This window comes from Pelophylax lessonae, assembly GCF_965119305.1.
Source record: "Pelophylax lessonae genome assembly, chromosome: 5".
In the NCBI taxonomy this organism is placed as follows: Eukaryota; Metazoa; Chordata; class Amphibia; order Anura; family Ranidae; genus Pelophylax; species Pelophylax lessonae.
Window position 1 is genome coordinate 87,323,387 of NC_138772.1, and position 21,165 is coordinate 87,344,551.

General features: G+C 43.4%; 1 protein-coding gene across 1 annotated transcript in view; it reads right to left on the bottom strand.

The window, feature by feature from the left end:
- Positions 1 to 1,986: 1,986 nt before the first annotated feature.
- The window catches only part of LOC309555356 (integrin beta-1-A-like), a gene marked incomplete at both ends in the record, with an annotated part of 44,570 nt that continues 25,391 nt past the window's right edge, over positions 1,987 to 21,165 (bottom strand). The window contains 5 exons of the mRNA XM_082257322.1: positions 1,987 to 2,213; positions 7,932 to 8,173; positions 10,458 to 10,660; positions 17,185 to 17,325; positions 17,442 to 17,531. Coding sequence (XP_082113448.1) covers positions 1,987 to 2,213; positions 7,932 to 8,173; positions 10,458 to 10,660; positions 17,185 to 17,325; positions 17,442 to 17,531 — 903 coding nt within the window. The remainder of the gene's footprint in view (positions 2,214 to 7,931; positions 8,174 to 10,457; positions 10,661 to 17,184; positions 17,326 to 17,441; positions 17,532 to 21,165) is intronic.

Sequence of the window (21,165 nt, forward strand, 5' to 3'; positions counted from 1 at the left end):
CTATAACACACTCCTTCCAGGACAATACTGTATTCTTTTTTGACAAAAATTTGAAGAGTGAGGCGCGAGCTGAGGAGTACAGAGAATTAAGGACCCTGGTTTCACATTTTCAACAAAAAAGAATACAAGAATAAAAGAATACAAGATTATTATGGCCACCGTGATGATGGTGCTTTAATGGATGACTCCACTCCAGAGGTGAATGAAGGCAACTTTCGTGAATTGCTGAGGTACCGAGTTGCATCTGGAGACAAAATATTAGAGAAGCACCTCCTTACTGCATCTTCTCGTGCTACTTACATTTCCAAATCCACACAAAATGATTTAATCAAGTGTTGTGGTGATGAAATTAGCAATGTCATTGTGGAAAGAATTAAAGAGGCTTGCTATTTTAGTGTAATCTTTGATGAAACTACAGACAGTGTTTCTCCCAAGGATACCTATACCATAGAATCTGACCCATATTGACATCAGCAACAAGGATTCCTGATTTAAAGTTCGGCATTCCTATATTCCAAAATCCATCTTTATCCTATCCATGGTATATATTACATACCCGATTTGCTCCATCAAACCTTATATATGCTAGATTCTCTGAACGGACACTGAGGTACAAATCTATGGGTATATAAAGGTCCTGGTATCCTTTGCAAAATTCTTTGAAGATTTCCCCAATCCTCAGATTCATCCGTTGAAATTGAGGGTCTCCTTTTATTCCTCTGGCTTGGCTCGTATCCCCTCTATGGTGTGACACAGATTAGCGGGTGATTCCACCTCCTCTCCCTCCTGGGGGGCCCAATCCATCTACAGCTCTCCTCAACATTTAGGGGTTCAAGTCCTCTTTAAGAATGTTCACTTTTGAAAGATGTCCGTCAGACTCCTGAAGAAGCCATTTTGAAGATGGTGAAACATGTAGAGCAGACATATTCAAGTGCTTTCTTATGCTTTTATACATTTTAAAAGTATTGTCCTTGTAATCAATATTTGTTTGAATAAAGTATATTTGTATTTTATTGAAAATTAAGTTTTTCTCCATCATATATATTCATTGGCACCTTAAAAGTCCCACTTCCACACCCATTTGTCTTTGATCTTTATATAGGGATGTGGTGCATCAATCCGATTTAATCTCTAGCAATATACCCTCTAAAAAATCTAAATTGAGGATTTATTTCATAAATTCCTAGGGTTAGCGCTACACATTGTATACACATTTTTTTTTTTCTATAGCTCAGTGTATTGCAGCTTTCCGTTGTATATATTTATTATTTTCTTGCACATTCATTCTTCTCATTATTCTTAGCGCAGAAAATCCTTTTTTGGTTTTATAGTGGGAGTGTATCTGGTGTATGTTTGGGTATCGTATGTGGCTATCCACGGCTGAAAAGTTATTTGCTAGTGGTATTTCAGGGTAGCCAGAGATACATGTGAGAAAATGGGGATGAGGTGGCCAAGAGGGGGTAGGGTGTTGGGTGTTGCCTTCACTCTCCTCCATCTTGTGGAAAATCCTACATTTTAGAGATGTCATAAGCACAAAGATGTGAGGAAAGATTGTCCAATGGGGACAAGTGTTCTGATGACAACTAACTTGAGAATTCCTCTAATTTTGGAGAGATTTTCTTTCATTTCCTGTTGCTTCAAGACAGGAAGAGAAGGCAAATCTTCCCCGCAGGACACAGGGAGCGAAAAATAACCCATTAGGAGGTTTAACCCTTACCTATAAAACTAAAATAAAAAACATTTGGGATTTATATAGAGTTTAATTCTAACCCTTCACTCAACCCTAAATAAGCTCCTTCAACTCACGCTTGAGGAAGAAAGCTAATGAGATCGACACTGGACATGGTGTTAGGTACAAGACATATACAATTTACATTTGGACCCAGGATTTGATTTAGAAATCAAAAGTAGTGTATCAATGATTCAGTGGAGCTAAAATTAATTTTTACACTTCCTATGAAGGAGAACTGTGCTCCTTTTCAATACTCACTTGTGTTCCGCAAAATCACCAACACAGGTCTGGCACATCTCACATGTCTCTCCATGGAATTTGGGTTCTGTACATTTACACCTTCCACATTCACATATTCCTCTTCCATTACATATCTGACCATTAGATGCCATGCATGTTGATTTATCTTCTGAGCAATCACAAGCACTACCAGAAAAGTTGGGGAAACACTCGCAAACTCTGCATCTGCAGACTCCATTATCTGTAACAAAAGACATGTTTTAGGGAAGAATCCAGTTTCAAAACCGACACACGTAACTACCATAATCTCCACTTTTAATTAGGAATTGTAATTAGCAAACACTTTTTCAGTTCAGTCTGCAGCTACCCATGATTGTTACTTCTTGTTCAGGAGAATTCACTTTTCCAAAGTACTTTGCTGCATGCAGAAGCACAAGTTAAATGGAAGGCTGCCTGGTAGCAGGATATTTGAGTAACAGCCCAGCTACAGAACAGGCATGTTTATAAAGGAATGTTCAATCTCCACCCTGGGGCATGAGCATGAAAAAAATAGAATTTTTGCACTCACCATAAAATCCTTCTCTGGGAGTGTATTGAGGAACACAGCATCAAGTTATATTGTTGCCTACAGGAGAACTATAGACCAGCAAACAAATACATTTAGGCCAGCCCAGGATAACCCGTTATACTACCAGCAGGTCTCTATTTGGTGGCAAGGCAGTACAAAGAGCATAATCAAAAACAGAGGAGTTGGACCTGTTTCCCTCAATGGTTTTCAGAAAAAGGATTTTACAGGAAGAACAAAAATCCAATTTTTATACTTGTCCATTGAGGAACACAGAAGTCTAACTTTTGGGATGCCCAAAAACAGTCCAACTGAGGGGTGGGCAACACAGCAAACAAATACCAACAGACCCAAGAAAAAAAAATATAAATGGGGGATACCTACAGCTCAAGCCTAAAGGACCTTACGCCCAATGTGGATCAGACTGAAAAGTTGACCTTGTAAAACATGTGAACCAAGAAACAGTTGCCTGGTGCCTAAAAGTCCAAGAAGTCCTCATAAAATGAGCAGAGTATGCCTTAACAGGAAAGGGTAGAACCTGATCCTTGAGACCATAGGTTTGGATGATAGTCTTTCTGAGCCATCTACAGATGCTTTAACAAAAAGTCAGTGCACCCTTTTGGGGTCCATCTGAGATGACAAGAAAATAAATCAGTCAGACAGAAGCAGTGGCTGAGAGGACTCAACAAGGCCCTATGTAAAACTAGAAAGCAGAATAAGGATGACAATTTAAACACTTACATTACAAAGGTAATGGCCACAAGAAACACCATTTTGTTGGGGTGAGTGCAGAGAGGAATGTCCCATGGGTTAAAAACAGCAGTTTCTAAAGTGCAGAGAGAACCAGATTTAGATGCTATGGAGTCAAAGGTGAAATAGACAGGGGTCCTACATGAGATACACCCTGGACAAAGGTCTTAATCAAAGGGTGAGATGCCAACAGTCTCTGAAACAGACTAGAAAGGGCAGAAACCTGACCCTTGATAGTACTGAGAGACAACTACAGGAAGTAGAAGATTCATCCCATGGGGTGGAAATCCAGACTTGACTCATACTTCCTGAAGTGACCTTCTACGTCTAGCAGTAGACCTTGAAGGAAGTAGACAACCTAGGGTTTTAGCATCACATAAATCACAGACTTAGAGATGTCCCTATCACTCAGAACCTGGGCTTGAAAATCCAGTGACCATAAGGAAGGATGGAAAATCAGTTCTTGGGACAAAAGGTCCTGTTGATCTGGCAGTACCCATGAAGCATACGCCAGATTTCTTACAAGTCGGCCCATCACATCGGCCTGGGCCAGTCTGGAGCAAAGAAGTCCATTGGAATCTTTCCATCTTTAATTATGAAGAGGTTTTACTGCAGTAAAGGCATATATCAAGGTGTACTGATTACATAGAGTCACCAGAGCATCCACTGTTTCTGTGAGAGGGTCTCTGTAATTGGAATCAAACCTTTACAGCTTGTTGTTGACCCTGGAGGCCAGGAGGTGCACATCTGCTATCCACCATCTGTGACAAAGGTCCTGGAAAAGCTTGGCATTTAGTGACCACATGCCTCAGGTCCAAGTACTGAGAAAATATGCCTGCCAACTGTATATGTCTGGAATGTACAGTGCATGGCTGAAAAAGCTGGAATGTGAAGTTCTACTCAGGAAAGGATACCTCTTTTGCAAGACTTCTGGTATCTCCCTGATAATATATGTTATCTAGATTGGATGACCCTCCAGTAAGATGTTCCAACACTGTGGATACAGTAAAATTGCTAAAAGTTCAAAAAGATGAGACTTCTCCAACCTCTGCCACCTCCCACATCTAGAATCAGACAAGCATGGCAGTAAGGCAATGTACAGGCTCAACGTGACATGCAAGACCTCTTACAAAACCTGGAGAGCTAATAGCAGGTGAAGGTCAGTTGGCATTAGTTGACCAAAATCAAAGTGACCATAGGCGAGTAGCAGAAGCAGATCAAAGTTTGAAGTTCCACATGGCTCTTTGCAAGTAGAAGAAGCAGTGGGAAGATTTTGTGAAGCTTTATGGCAGCAAACACACAGAGCATGTGAAGCTCCACCCAGCAGATATCAGTGCTCACTCCCACATTGTTAAACCCATTAATGGCAAAAACAAGTGGAGAATAAAGGTGCTCATCGCAAATGAGGTAGCTCCCAATGCTCAACCTAGCCAGCCCACTCAAGACAGGGGAAGCACTGAGGCAAAGCCAGTCTCTCTGAACCTGGAACAACAAAGTCTTGAAAGCGCACCAAGTGGAACCCAGTGCTAGAAAGTCACTTCCAGGCTATCCCTGCAATGTTCAGCAGGATCCAGGCGAAGTGCTCTATAAGTAAGGCTGAAGCCAACAAAAAGTGCTGGCAAAAATTGCATAGTCTAAGACAGCAGAGGTGAAGAGAAGACATAAATCCTTTTGGGCCACTAGAAAAAAATTGAGACGTTCTGGTAGTAGAAAGGGTTATCTTGAATTGGTCTACAGTTTTTTGTTTGCAAGTGTCCAATCCTCGTGGAAGGGGTTAAAATGCATTTTACTTACCTAAACCCTGGCTCCAGCAGCCGTGGTGCTCAAATCTTCTCTTTCACACTCTGGTAAGTGGGCAGGTCCCTCGGAATCCTCACATATAGCTCAGGGCTTTTGGCCTGCATTGTACTGTACTTGATGAAGTCATAGTGCCTGCCAAGGCTGGAGCATAAGGGAGAAAAGGCTCTGGGGACTCAGTCTTATAGCATCAAATAAGTAAAAGTCCTTTTTCTGGGTTTCCTGGCATTAATAAGCACTTAACTCTTGCAATGCGGATGCAGGGCATACACTGCAAATAGATTTTATTGTTTTACCCAGAGTTCAGCTTTCAACAATTTTTGTGTCCCTCAATGGATGAGAAAAAAAATAAAATTTTTGGGGACACCCTAACATTTGTACACAGGCTTTCCTCTGGTGTTTTTCTTACTCCCTGCCAGAAAGTCAGATCTACAGTATAGGTTTGGCAGTGCTTCAGAAACTTGAATTTTATAAATATTTTAGCTTGAGTACTTTAAAGCGGTATTGAAGCCAAAAACAAAAATGTAATATATTGCATTACATCCTTAACCACTTTACTACCGCTTACGGGAATACTACTGCGGCAGAGTGGCTCGTTCCCGTCCAGTCACGTAGTATTAACGTGACTGGACTCCTCCCCTTCTGGGCGGCGCTTGCGCGCCGCCGGAGGCTCGCTCCCGCTGTTTTCATTCACAGCGGGAGTCGGGCCAGGGGAGGAGCAGCGGCGATCGCCGCTGCTCTTACCCGATCGTCGGGGATCGAGTCTGGAGATCCGCCCGCTGTGTGTAAACACAGCGGGCGGATCTCCATAGTGACAGGGAGTGACAGATCGGACTGTTCAGCATAGCTGGACATCCGATCTGTCCATGAATCACATAGTCACCTCCCCCCCTACACGTCAGTAAGCACCAGGCATACATTAACCCCTCCCTCTCCAATAAAATTAACCCCTTCCCTGCCAGTGTCATTTTTACAGTAACAGTGCATATATATAGCACTGATTACTGCAGTAATGTCACTGGTACCCCCAAAAGTGTCAAAAATGTCAGTCAGGGGTCCGGTCTGTCCGCCGCAATGTCGCAGTCCCGCAAAAAAAATCGCAGATCGCCGCCATTACGCGTTAAAAAAAAAACACCAAAAATGACAGAAATCTTTCCCTTTGTTAGTAAACGCAATAACTTTTGCGCAAACCAATCAAAATACGCTTATTGCGATTTTTTTTACCAAACATATGTAGCATAAAACAAATTGGCAAAAAACTTTTAAAAAAATTGGTTTTTACATCTTTTTTGGGGGGAATTTCATATAAAAAAATGTGAAAAATATTGTTATTTTTTCAAAATAAACGCTCTTTTTTTGTTTATAGCGCAAAAAGTAAAAATCGCACAGGTGATCAAATACCACCAAAAGAAAGCTCTGTTTGTGGGAGAAAAAGGACGTAAATTTCGTTTGGGTACGGCGTCGCACGACCGCGCAATTGTCAGTTGAAGTCGCACAGCGCCGAATCGCAAAAAGTGGCCTGGACGGAAGACAGCAAAATCCTCCGGTTGTAAAGTGGTTAAATTTGGTGGCTGCATTAATTTTCATATTTTAGGCATTTTTTCTTTATTTTCCCCTAACGAAATAGGCAGTAAGTCTTATTTCTCTGCTTTCTTAAAACTGGAATTAAACCTCTGCCAATTTTCTTATTATTGGGCCCCAGGAGTTTTTAGCCATATTATGGCAGATTTACCTGGTAAATGATCCTATCCAGTCTTGTGCTGTCAGTGCTTCTGTCAGCAGTGCCGTAAATGCACGTTGAGCTGCGCATGCCTGGCTTATTGTACATACAGTAAATGCTGACAGGCAGTGAGAAGGGCTTATGAAAAAAGGGACCAATAGGGTCTCTTCTGTCAAAAAAATCCATTCCTGTCAGTGTTTAATTCCAACTTTAACAGACCAAGCTGTCCAGCAAAAGTGTCAGTTAGAGGGTTAAGAGAAACCATTTAACACTGGCAGCGGTGCTTACAGTGGTCAGCTTTTATAAATTTATGCAAAACCATTATTTCAAAAGAAAAATAAAACTGTTGTCACAACTACTTAAAGCGGAGTTCCGGCCACAAAAACATTTTTTTGATAAAAATCCCCCCCTAATCCTAAGCAATCATTAATTACACTAACACTAACCCCACATTACAGTAAAGGACAGTAATTGAAATTAGATAAAATCCTACCTTTAAAATTGATTGCAGAGCGTGGCCATCTCCGGTGTGGGCGTCTGAAGCCGCTGTGTCCCCCGCTGTGTCCCTCTTCCTGGTTTCTGTGCTCCCAGAATGCCGATCACAATCTTGCGCATGCGCTGTAGATTGTGATCGGCAATCAGAGTAGCGGCCGGCCATTCCCAATGCATCCTGGGATTAATGACTCACATTTCCAGGACGCAATGCGAAACCGGAAGTGACGTCCGGGGCCTGCGGTCACAGAAGGAGGAAGTCGGGCAGAGATGCCCCTAAAATAAGGTAAGTGACCCCCCCAAAAAAAAAAATGTCCAATTCTTTTTTAACATGCTTTTCCCCACAGGAATCCGGAAAGAAAAATAAGAGGGTGGAACTCTGCTTTAAAAAAAACTTTTTTTTTGTCAAGTCCTTCTATATCTGCTGGAGCATCTAACAATACCCTCTCCCCAGATTGACAATGCTGCTGTCCAAAGGTGTCTCGGGAAAGAAAAAAAGATAATGAATGCTGCTACCTTATTTAAGGATTGTTAAACTGCAATAAATTACAGTTTTGATTTGGGGTTTAATACAGCTTTAAGTATCTAGGGTGTTCTTTCCTAGGGTTTGTAACAGTATACAGTACTGAACTCACCTCCACAAATCAATCCATTTGATCGATCACAATTGAAATTGTCACATTCACAGTATTTTCCAGAGTAGACCTCATTGGGATTTACCCTCTTCTTACACACACACTGGCCACAGATACAGTCCCCATTGTTACTGCAGATCCCTGAGTTTTTCTCCTTTCTGCACTGAGCTTCCATGTCTTCTTCACTGCTTACTTGCTCTGTGCTGCATTCGCACTGTTTTCCAATACGACCCTCATTGCACCTGAGAATAGATGAATCCAGTTTGAAAAATCAACATACATCTATTAACCTATTTTTTGCCTCCATGACCTCAAGCGTGCACTTCTAGCAATTTCTAAAACGGAAGCTCTGCACTTCCAATAAAGGAACACCAATACCATAGATGCATATATGCTTTGCTTTAAAAGTATCTTACCCTTCATATCTAAAACGCAACATTCTCAGGGACTAAAGCTGGCCATACACAGAGAGAAATAATGGCTCTATTGGCCACATCCTGGCTGACATCCCTTTGTTGAAAGATATGAAGAAGCCAGTGAAAAAGTGATAGCAGAACAGCACCTGCACCCAGCCAGATGCAAGCACTGATTAGGTATTTTGACAGTTGGCTGTACATAAACTGGTATAGAGTGTGTAGTGTGCATTACAATTACAGGCCTTAGATCCCTCAGACCTGAGACCACCATCCAGCATTGTACAGCATTATAGGCCTCCTCTGACCAGTGACCACCAGCATGACAGCATCCAGAGCACTGTGAATTACCGGCCATCCCTCAGACCTGAGACCACCATCCAACACTCTGCAGCATTACAGGCCTCCTCAGACCACCGTCCAGAGCACTGTGAATTACAGGCCATCCCTCAGACCTGAGACCACCATCCAGCACTCTGCAGCATTACAGGCCTCCTCAGACCACCGTCCAGAGCACTGTGCATTACAGGCCATCCCTCAGACCTGAGACCACCATCCAGCACTCTGCAGCATTACAGGCCTCCTCAGACCACTGTCCAGAGCACTGTGCAGCATTACAGATCTCCTCAGACCATCCAGAGTGGCTAAATCTGGATCTATGAGTTTGTTCAAACCTTAATACCATAAAAAAAAATAACATTTTTTTACCCCAGGAGTATATAATGAGTTTGGAAATTCTATAGAAAAGCTTAAATAATGCATTACAAGTTAACTAAACACATTTGATTTTAGTTGACTAAAATGATTTCATTCGACCAGAGGCATAACTAGAACCTTCAGGGCCCCGGTGCCAAAAACCATGAAGGGCCCCATGGACCTCTTGCTTGGGCTCATCCCTTCAAGCCTTGGGCTCATCCCACTGATCCTGGGGCTCTTTACTCTCGTTTCAGGGGCCCTTTATTACGGTCCTGCAGCGGAACCCTTTCACAGGTTCTGCAGTGGGCCCCCTTCCTGCCATCTTGGGGGCTCCCCATGGTGGAGGAATGCCAGGGCCCTTTTGCAAGTGTGACTTTTGCGATCCTGGAAGTTCACCTACTGATGTCAGTAGTTTCTATTTTTTGGTATTTTTATTGTATTATTTTTTATTATTTTATTTTGTTACATTGTCACTGACTATGACTCTGTCCATTCAGAAAAGGAAGGAGCTGGTAAATCACATATTTACTGACCCCTTCCTGGTTCTCTATTGTGACACATCCCCTGCAGCAGCCAGCAGGAGACGAAAGGGAGCACAGTGAGGGGGTGGGGGCACAACATTGGGGGGGGGGGGCAGGGGAGCACAGAGGGCCAGAGACAGCAGAACACAAGTGAACTGGATAGGAGGAGTGGCAGGGGCTGCATACAGAGGTACAAATCTACTCCATTTTCCTCCTGCAGCTACAGGAGAAAAAAGGAGGACAGTGATTTCTCTACATGCTGCCCCCGCCGCCCCTCCTATCCAGGTGTACAGGGGAGCCACACAGGCCCCCTGGAGCATGGGGCCTGGTTGCAATTGCAACCCCTGCAGCCCCTGTAATTATGCCCCTGCATTCGACTAAAATGTACTGCAGATTTTAGTCAACTAAAATACAATGACTAAAACGGGACTAAAACTAAAATGGCATTTTGGTCAAAAGACTATTACTAAAACTAAATCAAAATTCTATGCCAAAATTAACACTGGTTTCATGCCCATAGTCTTTGGCCATTTCATGTTGTGCATCTGCTGTTTCGGACACTAAATATTCACTGAATTTTATACAGTATGTGGCCCTTTAGAGATGCAAAGGCCTTATATATCAAGAGAGTTGACAACCACTGCACTAGAGGAAAAAAAGGACACCAGATTTTTGTCCAGGCATGTGTTGCAGGGATGTACTGCATTTATTTTCCCCAGCAAAGTAAATATGAAGGCAAAATACTTAGTAATCAGCCCCCACAGAGTCTGATGCTGCCTCCCCCACAGCGCACATAACACATAAAATAAGCATAAATGATTGTGTATGGATCAACAAAATTTTAGATAAAGAAGTTTTAGCATGTAGATAAGGAAAGAACAGCCAAAAACAAGTACCTGCAGGCTCCACATTCAAATGTACCACTCCCAAAATCACATTCTGGGCTATCAGTGGTTCCTGACTGTTGACAATCACATTCACAGATAAATTTCAGAAGAATCTCAACTTCCTCAGTAAATCCCAACGGTTTAATTTTAATGGACTGTCTTTGGTTCTTTTTGGGGCACTTGTGAGCAGTTACACTGATCTCAAATTCAACCTAAAAGAAAAAAAACATATAGTCCATCTGATGCCATGTTGCTATACAATACAAAACTGTCCAAATACTACACTGTGATGCATACCTTTTAGTGTTAATTGCATAGGAGATCATTTATATATCATGTTATCTGCCACTTTGAACCCAGCTTCCTCTAAGAAGAAAAGTTTTAGGCCCCTTTTCCGGCGTCACATTTCCGGTGCGGCAGAGCCAGCTGACGTCACTTCCTGGTCCCGTGGAATGCACTCGCGAGCGTTCCCGGAAGTCACTGTGTATTGAGGCGTCCAGCCTGGTCTTTTTTCCTCTACATGCGATATGATTCATCTTGTTTGTAAGTAGATTTTATATTATAATAAAACCCCTATACCCACTGGCTTCACGATGTGGTCCACTCCTTCCGCTTGAGTCCAACAGTGTCCGGTGCTGACCCAAATTGTACCAGGAGGATAAGGCAGTTCTGGTGGTGACTGTGGTCCCTTGTTATCGTTCAAATTTCACATCTGGTTTGACCCCAATTAGGGGTCCACCATATTTGGTGAGTGTGGTTCTTGGAGTGATCTAAGGCACCCTGCACAGATTTTTTTGTATCCCAGCACCCCAGTACCTTGGTGTCATCAGCACTCCGGCACTTCAATATTTTTGATTATTCATTTGCACAAGATTTGGACTTCATTTATCTATATTTATATATTTTGTTAATTATAAGCACTTGTGCACCTTTATTCACTGGAGAGGACTTCACCTATTTATGTTTTTTTTTCACATGGTTGTCTCTTCATTATTTGTTTTTTGAATATATGAATTTTTGTATGAATTATTTTTGCAAGCGCTGTTTTTTCTTGACTACACTTTATATCCGGTAATTTTTGCCTGGTGAGCAGGTGCTGCAATATTTCATTTTTTATTTTAGCACACCTAGCGTGGGTTTAACTAATATATCTATACATTCCCCATGATGCTCATGCACTCTGCAGTGTAATAAAGCATCATGGGAAATGTAGTTCCAAAACATCTGGGGTGCCAAGGTTCGCCATCACTGCTCTAGAACAAAACTATGCACAATTTGAGGACTCTAGCTGATCTATAATTAAGCAGTAGGTGAAGTCCCTTGCTGAGAAAAGATGGCAGACTTCTTCTGTGTAGCAGTGCAGAAATAAAAAATATGAGCAAAGTCCCTTGTAGTGAAGGACAGGTACACAAAGCTCTTTGGATCACTAGCCAGTGATCCCTTTAGTTGGACCCTTGGCTGACTGTCAGTGGCGGCTGGTGCTCAATATTTTTTTTTTTTTGGGGGGGGGGGCGCAAACAGAAAAATTTAACTTTTTGAAGTCCATAGACATAGGCATTGATTCGCGGCAAAAAGAAGCGGTTATCTACTAATGGGGAATATCTGAATATATTGCACGGGGCAAGTCCTGTACTAATAGGTAACACAGTATATGAATATATAGCATAGGACAATTCCTGTACTAATAGGCCATTGGTACAGGAATTCCCCCAATATATTCTCAGATATTCCCCATTAGTACAATAATTGCCAAAGCAAATATATTCAGATATTCCCCATCACCTATCCCACAGAGAGAGCACACAGACATGAAAGTCACTTACCAGTCCAGAACAGAAGTGCAGAGTCTGAGACACGTCAGTAACACGTCAGTAACACTGCAGACATACTACAGGAGATGGTCAGAGACAGCAGACATGATACAGGAGATGATCAGAGACTGCAGACATACTACAGGAGATGGTCAGAGACTGCAGACATGATACAAGAGATGGTCAGAGACTGCAGACATGATGCAAGAGATGGTCAGAGACTGCAGACATGATACAGGAGATGGTCAGAGACTGCAGACATGATACAGGAGATGGTCAGAGACTGCAGACATGATACAGGAGATGGTCAGAGACTGTAGACATGATACAGGAGATGGTCAGAGACTGCAGACATGATACAGGAGATGGTCAGAGACTGCAGACATACTACAGGAGATGGTCAGAGAGTGCAGACATGATACAGGAGATGGTCAGAGAGTGCAGACATGATACAGGAAATGGTCAGAGAGCGCAGACATGATACAGGAGATGGTCAGAGAGCGCAGACATGATACAGGAGATGGTCAGAGAGTGCAGACATGATACAGGAGATGGTCAGAGAGTGCAGACATGATACAGGAGATGGTCAGAGACTGCAGACATTATACAGGAGATGGTCAGAGAGTGCAGACATGATACAGGAGATGGTCAGAGAGTGCAGACATGATACAGGAGATGGTCAGAGAGTGCAGACATGATACAGGAGATGGTCAGAGACTGAGGACATGATACAAGAGATGGTCAGAGACAGTGAAGTGATGGTCAGAGATTGCCGTTCCAGGCTGCCTCTCACAAATGATCACTCTAATATTACGCTGGATTATTAGGTTTCAACTCACTCAAGAGAACACCTGTAGATCAATTCTGATTTAGAAGTTTTTTTGTGTATATATACACGTGTTATTTTTCTGCCTCCAACCCAGTTCGTGTCACAGATGTTGGTTACATGGAGGGCACAGCACATTACACGGTGGGCACACCACTCTGCATTACATGATGGGCACAGCACATTACATTGTGGGCACAGCACAACATGGTGGGCATGGCACAGCACATTACATAGTGGGCACAGCACATTACACAGAGGGCACACCATTCCGCATTACATGGTGGACATAGCACATTACATGGTGGGCACAATACAGCACAGCACATGGCATGGTGGGAACAGTACATGACATGGTGGGCATGGCACAGCACAAGACATGGTGGGCACAGCACAAGACATGGTGGGCATGGCACAGCACATTATACAGAGAGCACACCACTGCACTCCACATTACATGGTGGGCACTGTACAGCACATGAAATGGTGGGCACATCACTCTGTGTAATGTGCTGTGCCTTCCATGTAATACGGAGTGGTGTGCCCCCCATTTCATGTGCTGTACAGTGCCCACCATGTAATGTGCTGTGCCCACTATGTAATGTGCTATGCTGTATAGTGCCCACCATGTAATTCAGAGTAGTGTGCCCTCTGTGTAATGTGCTGTGCCCACCATGCCGTGTGCTCTGCTCATCATGTTATGTGCTTTGCTGTACAGTGCCCACCATGTAATTTTGAGTGGTGTGCCCTCTGTATAATGTGCTATGCCCACCATGTAATGCAGAGTGGTTTGTCCTCTATGTAATATGCTATGCCCACCATGTAATACGGGGGGCACACCACTCCACATTACATGGTGGGCACAGCACATTAGACAGAGGGCTCACCACTCAACATTACATGGTGGGTACTGTACAGCAAAGCACATAACATGGTGAGCAGAGCACATGGCATGGTGGGCACAGCACATTACACAGAGGGCACACTACTCTAAATTACATGGTGGGCACTGTACAGCATAGCACATGACATAGTGGGCACAGCATATTACACAGTGGGCACTGTACATTACAGCATATTACACGATGGGCACTAAACATTACACGGTGGGTACACCACACCACATGACATGATGGGCACAGCACATTACACAGAGGGCACACCACTCTACATTACATGGTGGGCACATCACATTACATAGACGGCACACCACTCAACATTACATGGTGGGCATAGCACAAAACACACAGAGGGCACACCACTCTGTATTACAAACCCAATTCCAAAAAAGTTGGGACACTGTACAAATTGTGAATAAAAACAGAATGCAATAAAGTGGAATTTTCAAATTTCAATATTTTATTCAGAATACAACATAGATGACATATCAAATGTTTAAACTGAGAAAATGTGTCATTTTAAGGGGAAAATAAGTTGATTTTAAATTTCATGGCATCAACACATCTCAAAAAAGTTGGGAAGAGGCCATGTTTACCACTGTGTGGCATCCTCTCTTCTTTTTATAACAGTCTGCAAACGTCTGTGGACTGAGGAGACAAGTTGCTCAAGTTTAGGAATAGGAATGTTGTCTCATTCTTGTCTAATACAGGCTTCTAGTTGCTCAACTGCCTTAGATCTTCTTTGTCGCATCTTCCTCTTTATGATGCGCCAAATGTTTTCTGTGGGTGAAAGATCTGGACTGCAGACTGGCCATTTCAGTACCTGGATCCTTCTTCTACACGGCCATGATGTTGTAATTGATGCAGTATGTGGTCTGGCATTGTCATGTTGGCAAATGCAAGGTCTTCCCTGAAAGAGACGACGTCTGGATGGGAGCATATGTTGTCCTAGAACTTGGATATACCTTTCAGCATCGATGGTGCCTTTCCAGATGTGTAAGCTGCCCATGTCACACGCACTCATGCAACCCCATACCATCAGAGATGCAGGCTTCTGAACTGAGCGCTGATAACAACTTGGGTTGTTCTTGTCCTCTTTAGTCCGGGTGACATGACGTCCCAGTTTTCCAAAAAGAACTTCAAATTTTGATTCGTCTAACCACAGAACAGTTTTCCACTTTGCCGCAGTCCATTTTAGATGAGCCTTGGCCCAAAGAAAACACCTGCGCTTCTGGATCATGTTTGGATATGGCTTCTTTTTTGGCCTATAGAGTTTTAGCCGGCAACAGCGAATGGCACGGTGGATTGTGTTCACTGACAATGTTTTCTGGAAGTATTCCTGAGCCCGTGTTGTGATTTCCATTACAGTAGCATTCCTATATGTGATGCAATTCCGTCTAAGGGCTCGAAGATCATGGGCATCCAGTATGGTTATCCGGCCTTGACCCTTACAGAGATTGTTCCAGATTCTCTGAATCTTTGGATGATATTATGCACTGTAGATGATGATAACTTCAAACTCTTTCTCTGAGAAACTCCTTTCTGATATTGCTCCACTATTTTTCGCCACAGCATTGGGGGAATTGGTGATCCTCTGCCCATCTTGACTTCTGAGAGACACTGCCACTCTGGGAAGCTCTTTTTATACCCAATCATGTTGCCAATTGACCTTATAACTTGCAAATTGGTCCTCCAGCTGTTCCTTATATGTACATTTAACTTTTCCGGCCTCTTATTGCTACCTTTCCCAACTTTTTTGGAATGTGTAGCTCTCATTTCAAAATGTCTCACTTTCCACATTTGATATGTTATCTATATTATATTGTGAATAAAAAATAAGATTATGAGATTTGTAAATTAGTCCATTCCTTTTTTACTCACAATTTGTACAGTGTCCCAACTTTTTTGGAATTGGGTTTGTACATGGTGGGCACAGCGCCTTACACGATGGACACTGTACAGCACCTTACATGGTGGGCACAGCACATGAAATGGTGGGCATAGCACAGCACATTACAGGGTGGGCACAGCACATTACACAGAGAGCACACCACTCTGTATTACGACGTCAGACGTCCTGATTGGTCCAGGCTGGACCAATCACAGGACACCAAATTTGGCAAACATTAGTGGGAGTGTTCGGGGCACATCGCTCTGCGCCCCGAGGACACACCAGAAGGCTGCCAATCGGCATAAAGGAAAAGAAGCACATGATGCAAAAACCCCCACCCCTCCCATAGACAGCAATGTGTCCGGCGCCCCTCGCATATGAAAGGTACACTTTTTTTTTTTTTAAGATGCTGAATTTTACGGTGACTAGCCTTGGGGGGCAGCGCCCCCTATTGACCAGCCACCACTGCTGACTGTACTAGCACAAAGGGGGTAGTTAAAAAAAAACAGGCCCCTAGATCTTTGGCGTGTACTCAAATGAGTCGCAAACAGATTCTCTCAAGCACAGCTCTCCTTCAGTCAGCTCTTCAGAAGCACCAGGATCAATTTAGCCTCAGGCCCTCAGGTCACCCATCTGAGGCCACATGGCAGCAAGTGCCAGGGGTGGCAAACCTGCCTCACCCTTGGCTGGTGCACTTCACCATCTGGGAAGGACACAGAGCCCAGGTGTCCCCTAAATATATATCCCTATCACAGCATGCTCAGGGGCATCTCCCCTGCTACTGGCTGAGACTGCATATATATTAATGCTGCCTATTTGCCTAGCTCCCACCCATGTTCCAGAAAGCTCTACTGCTTTCTAGAAGGTGGGAGGAGCCCAGACTCAACAGCATAAGAACACCAAGAGCAGCCCTAACTAGTGAATTTCGGAATTCTGTTAGGCAGACATGTTAAGATAGATTTGCCTCCAGTCCCACTGTTAGGTGGAGGAGCAAACTACACCAATCTAACTATTTACATCTAGCACTTATCGTATACTAGGAGGGTGCTACACTTCATTGGTGTGATGTCATTCCTGCGCATGCGCAGAAGGTAGTTCTCCTGGCACACAGGATTTGGCAGGTTGCTGTAAACTGAGTAGTGCATGCGCAGCTGAGCTTACATCCTTGAGATTGTTGTGAGCAGGCAGGTAGGTGTTGTTTATTATTTATTGCATGTCTCTTCTCCAATAAAAAGCCTGCCTGCCCATAGTGAGTTACAGCAGAACTTTAGTTCAACTTTAAGAAAATGAAGTACATGCAAATTCTTACCTGATCTCCAATAGAGATATTAGAGCATTTCCTTCCATTCTCTTCTATTCCAATCTCTCCGTTCTTACAGAATGACTTATAACTGATTGTTAAACCTTCTGGCAATTTGGTGTTTTCTAGAACAAGCTCTGAAGACAGTGACTGAATTTAAAATTGAAAAAAAAAAATTATTTTTATTTTTATATAAGAAGTACTACAAAAATTTGAAAACAGGAAGCAGACAGAAACCAAGATGGTCATCAGCAGGGCATACTTACATTGTAGGAATCAATGATCAGTTGAATTACATTACTAGAGTTTGAAGACAGAGTTGTGACAGCTGATTTAGGGATTATGTTTGTCAGCTCCTAGAATCGAGAAGAAACACCTAATTACCATTGCACTAAACCTGTAGGTAAATAAGAAAAACAGAGTTCCTCCCTGGGAAACTGATTAGTAATCTAATAGTAGTAATTGGGAGCAGGAAAACCACTGCAACCAGCATATAACTTTAACCACAAAAAAAAAAAATATATATATATATACACATACATACACATATACATTATATATATATATATATATATATATATATACACACACACACTGTATATACAATATATATATATATATATATATATATTTATATATGCACACCGGTATGGAAATAATACAAGCTTTGTAAAAAAAAGATTAATAATCGTACATACTGTACAAACAGGTATTATCAGCAAAGGGGCCGATCGTAATCTTGGTGGAATTTTGCACATATGCCCGGGTATATATGGTTATGAATAGAAATACCTCCGGATTGAAGTTGAGCAAACAGTTTGAGCAGAGCAAACATCACCTGTTCAGGGAACACCCAAACTCGTGGGAAGCTCAGCGGGATGTTCGCCTGCCGAGCACCCCACAATGTACTGTGGCCTCCCAATGCATTCTAGGGCCCTGATTGGCCGAAGCAATGCACCTGACCAGTGAGGCTTTGCCCAATCAGTGCACAGAGCTTTGTCAGAGCCATGATTGGACAAAGTCATGATGATTTTGCCCAATCATGGCTCAGTGCTCAAAGTCCCACCCCACACTATTAAACATTCCCTCCCACAGGAAGCTTTTGCAGTGTGTTGTTGGACATAGATAGAGCAGGGCTCAGTTTGCTACTAGCAAGTTAGTGTGTTATTGAGACTCAGAGTGTAGAGTGTTAGTGTAGTGTAGTGTGAGTATATTGTGGGTATAGTGTAGTGTCAGTATAGTGTCAGTATAGTGTAGTGTCAGTATAGTATGTCTTTATAGTGTGTTAGTGTAGTGCAGTGTTTAACACACCATTACATAACATTCAGTGCTGTTTACAGTGCTGTAGACCCCCATCTTTCTTTTTTTTTTGGTCGCTGTGTTTTTTTTTGTTTTGTTTATTGTCCCCTGCCTGCCCCTCTTTTTTTAAAAAATTGTCAGATGCAGTTTTTCTGACTGCAACACTGGTGTTTCCTCTTTTTATTATTATTATTATTTTTAGTTTTTACATTTCTGTCAGCGGCAGCTCTCTATTTAAAATGTTACCAATGTCCACTTTTCATTCAATAAAGTGCATCCAATCACACATTTCCCAGTTTCTAATAAATTTGGGTAAGAGCCCCCCCCCCCCCCCCATCATGTCTGGCAGGCCCACAAGTAGAGGTAGATGTTCCCATGACACTATGAGGGGGCCAGCACGTGGTCCGTCCTCAGGCAGGGCACGTTTTTCTCTGTTTAGTAATGTTGCCCATGCTATCCATCTAGAGCATGCAGAGGAGGTGGCGGACTGGCTTACTAAACCGTCCTCATCCTCTACGACCCAAGCTGACACTAGTGCGCAGTCCACCGCAGCTGCCAGAGTGGCTTATTCTGCCTCATTGTACACAGCTACTCCTGCCATAGTCCTGGCACCATGCATGGAGGAGTTATTTCAACACAGCGTCAGCCAATTGCTTATTGAGGATGCCCAGGCATTACTTGATTCTGATGTTGGTTCTGAGGTAGACAACAAATTGGCAGTCATGTTCCCCCAGGCCACAGTGTAATGTCAAGTTGGCTCCAGTGATAATGAGGATGGAGGGGATGATGATGAAGAGGTCAATGACGCGACTTGGGTGCCGGATAGAGCAGAGGAGGAAAGTGAGGAGTGAAGCAATCCCAATGACGCAGGATGTCCTCCGGAGGCAGCCATCACAGAAGAGTAGAGAGCAGCCACCGTATTCCATCAAACTGTTATCTCTCAGGCCAATTCCTATAGCTCAGCTGTGTGGGCCTATTTTTAGCAGATGTGCAGCCGATCGCACTGTTGCTATTTGCAATCTCTGCCGCAAGCAGATCAAGCGTGGCAAAAACACCAACCATTTGCGTACCACATGCTTGACAAGGCATTTAACCTCCCACCACTCAGCCGGTTGGCAAAAGCATCTGAAAGCCACACACAAGCCACATATATGGGACACAAGTCTACCCCAGCTTTATCTCATGACCTCTCAGCTGCCTCCACTGATGGTAATGATGGTATAGCATAGGATGTCACAGGTCCTTGCAACACGTGTGCCAGTAGCACACCACCAGCTGTAGAGTATAGCAGGCAAATTTCTCGGCCCCAGCTGCTGCATTGGAAAGAAAAAAAAATACACTCCTTGCCACCCACATGCCCAATGGGTAAATTTCAGCTTGTTCAAATTGCTGGGTTTACAACTCCTGCCTTTCTGTCTGGTGGATTTCTTCCCCCTTCCGTGAATTTGCAAAATGTACTATACCACAATGGCAGGTTCTCAGTCGCTATTTCTTTGCACGTAAGGCCATTCCAGCTCTGTACCATCACAAAGGAAGGCAATGTTGTGGCATCATTGGGCAAGGCAGTCAGCAGCAAGGTCCACATTACTGCTGACACGTAGTGCAGCAAGCATGGTCAGGGGTGATATATTTAGTTCACGGCACACTGGGTAACTCTGCTTGTAACTAGGAAGGATGCTGGACATGGCTCAGTGCTGGAACTTATTTTGCAGCCATGTCTGTATACAACTGGTGGTGATGATGTGAGATCTTTCCGCTCCACCCTCTTCTCCTCTTCTTCCTCCATGCCCTTCTCTGCTGAATTGTTCTATGAACCACCAGTACCTTCCAAGCGTTCAAGGGGCTATTCATTTGTTAAGCTCTGCAGGGGCAGGTCCAGAGGTGGTTCATGCCACGGCAGCTTGAACCAGGAATGGTGGTGTGCAATAATGGCACTAACCTTCTGTCCGCCCTTCGACAGGGAAAGGTGATACAAGTACCATGCCTGGCACATGTCCTCAATTTGGTGGTGCAGCATTTCTTAAACAGGTACCCAGGGTTGTAAGATCATCTAAAGAAGGCCAGAAGAGTCTATAGCCATTTCAGGCGGTCATACACAGTCAGTGTTTGGTTGGCTGAAATTGAGCAGGAATTCCATCTGTCATAAACTGCCTGATTTGTGACATGCCTACTAGGTGGAACTCAACTTTGGCAATGCTGCAGTGGCTGCACATGCAGCAGAGGGCCATCAACGAGTACCTGCATCTGTATGGCACAATGACAGACTCAGGCCGGCTTGACTTGGTGACAAGGATGGTGAGCCGTGATAATGCAGGCATCAGTGACACAATGGCTTTTGTGTTCCTGCTGGATTTTGGCCGTTTTGGAGACATTGAAGCAGAGGAAGACATACGTCAAAGCTTAAGTGATGCTTTTCAGTCCCCAGAAACCTTGGGAGTAGTACGTGACTGGGAGGATGCAGTTTTAGATACTGTAATCCTCAGTGACCCCGAGGACTCTGCTTCTCATGCCTCCGCTATCTTGCAGTGCATGGGCTCCCTTATTCTTCAAAGTCTGCAAAAGGACCCGAGAATTAGTGGCATCAAAGAGAAGGTTCATTATTGGTTGGCAACCCCTTCCTGACCACTGTTACAAGTGGAAAGTCTTGGAACTAATCCTGCCCTCACAGAGGGAGCATGGGATTAAAAATAC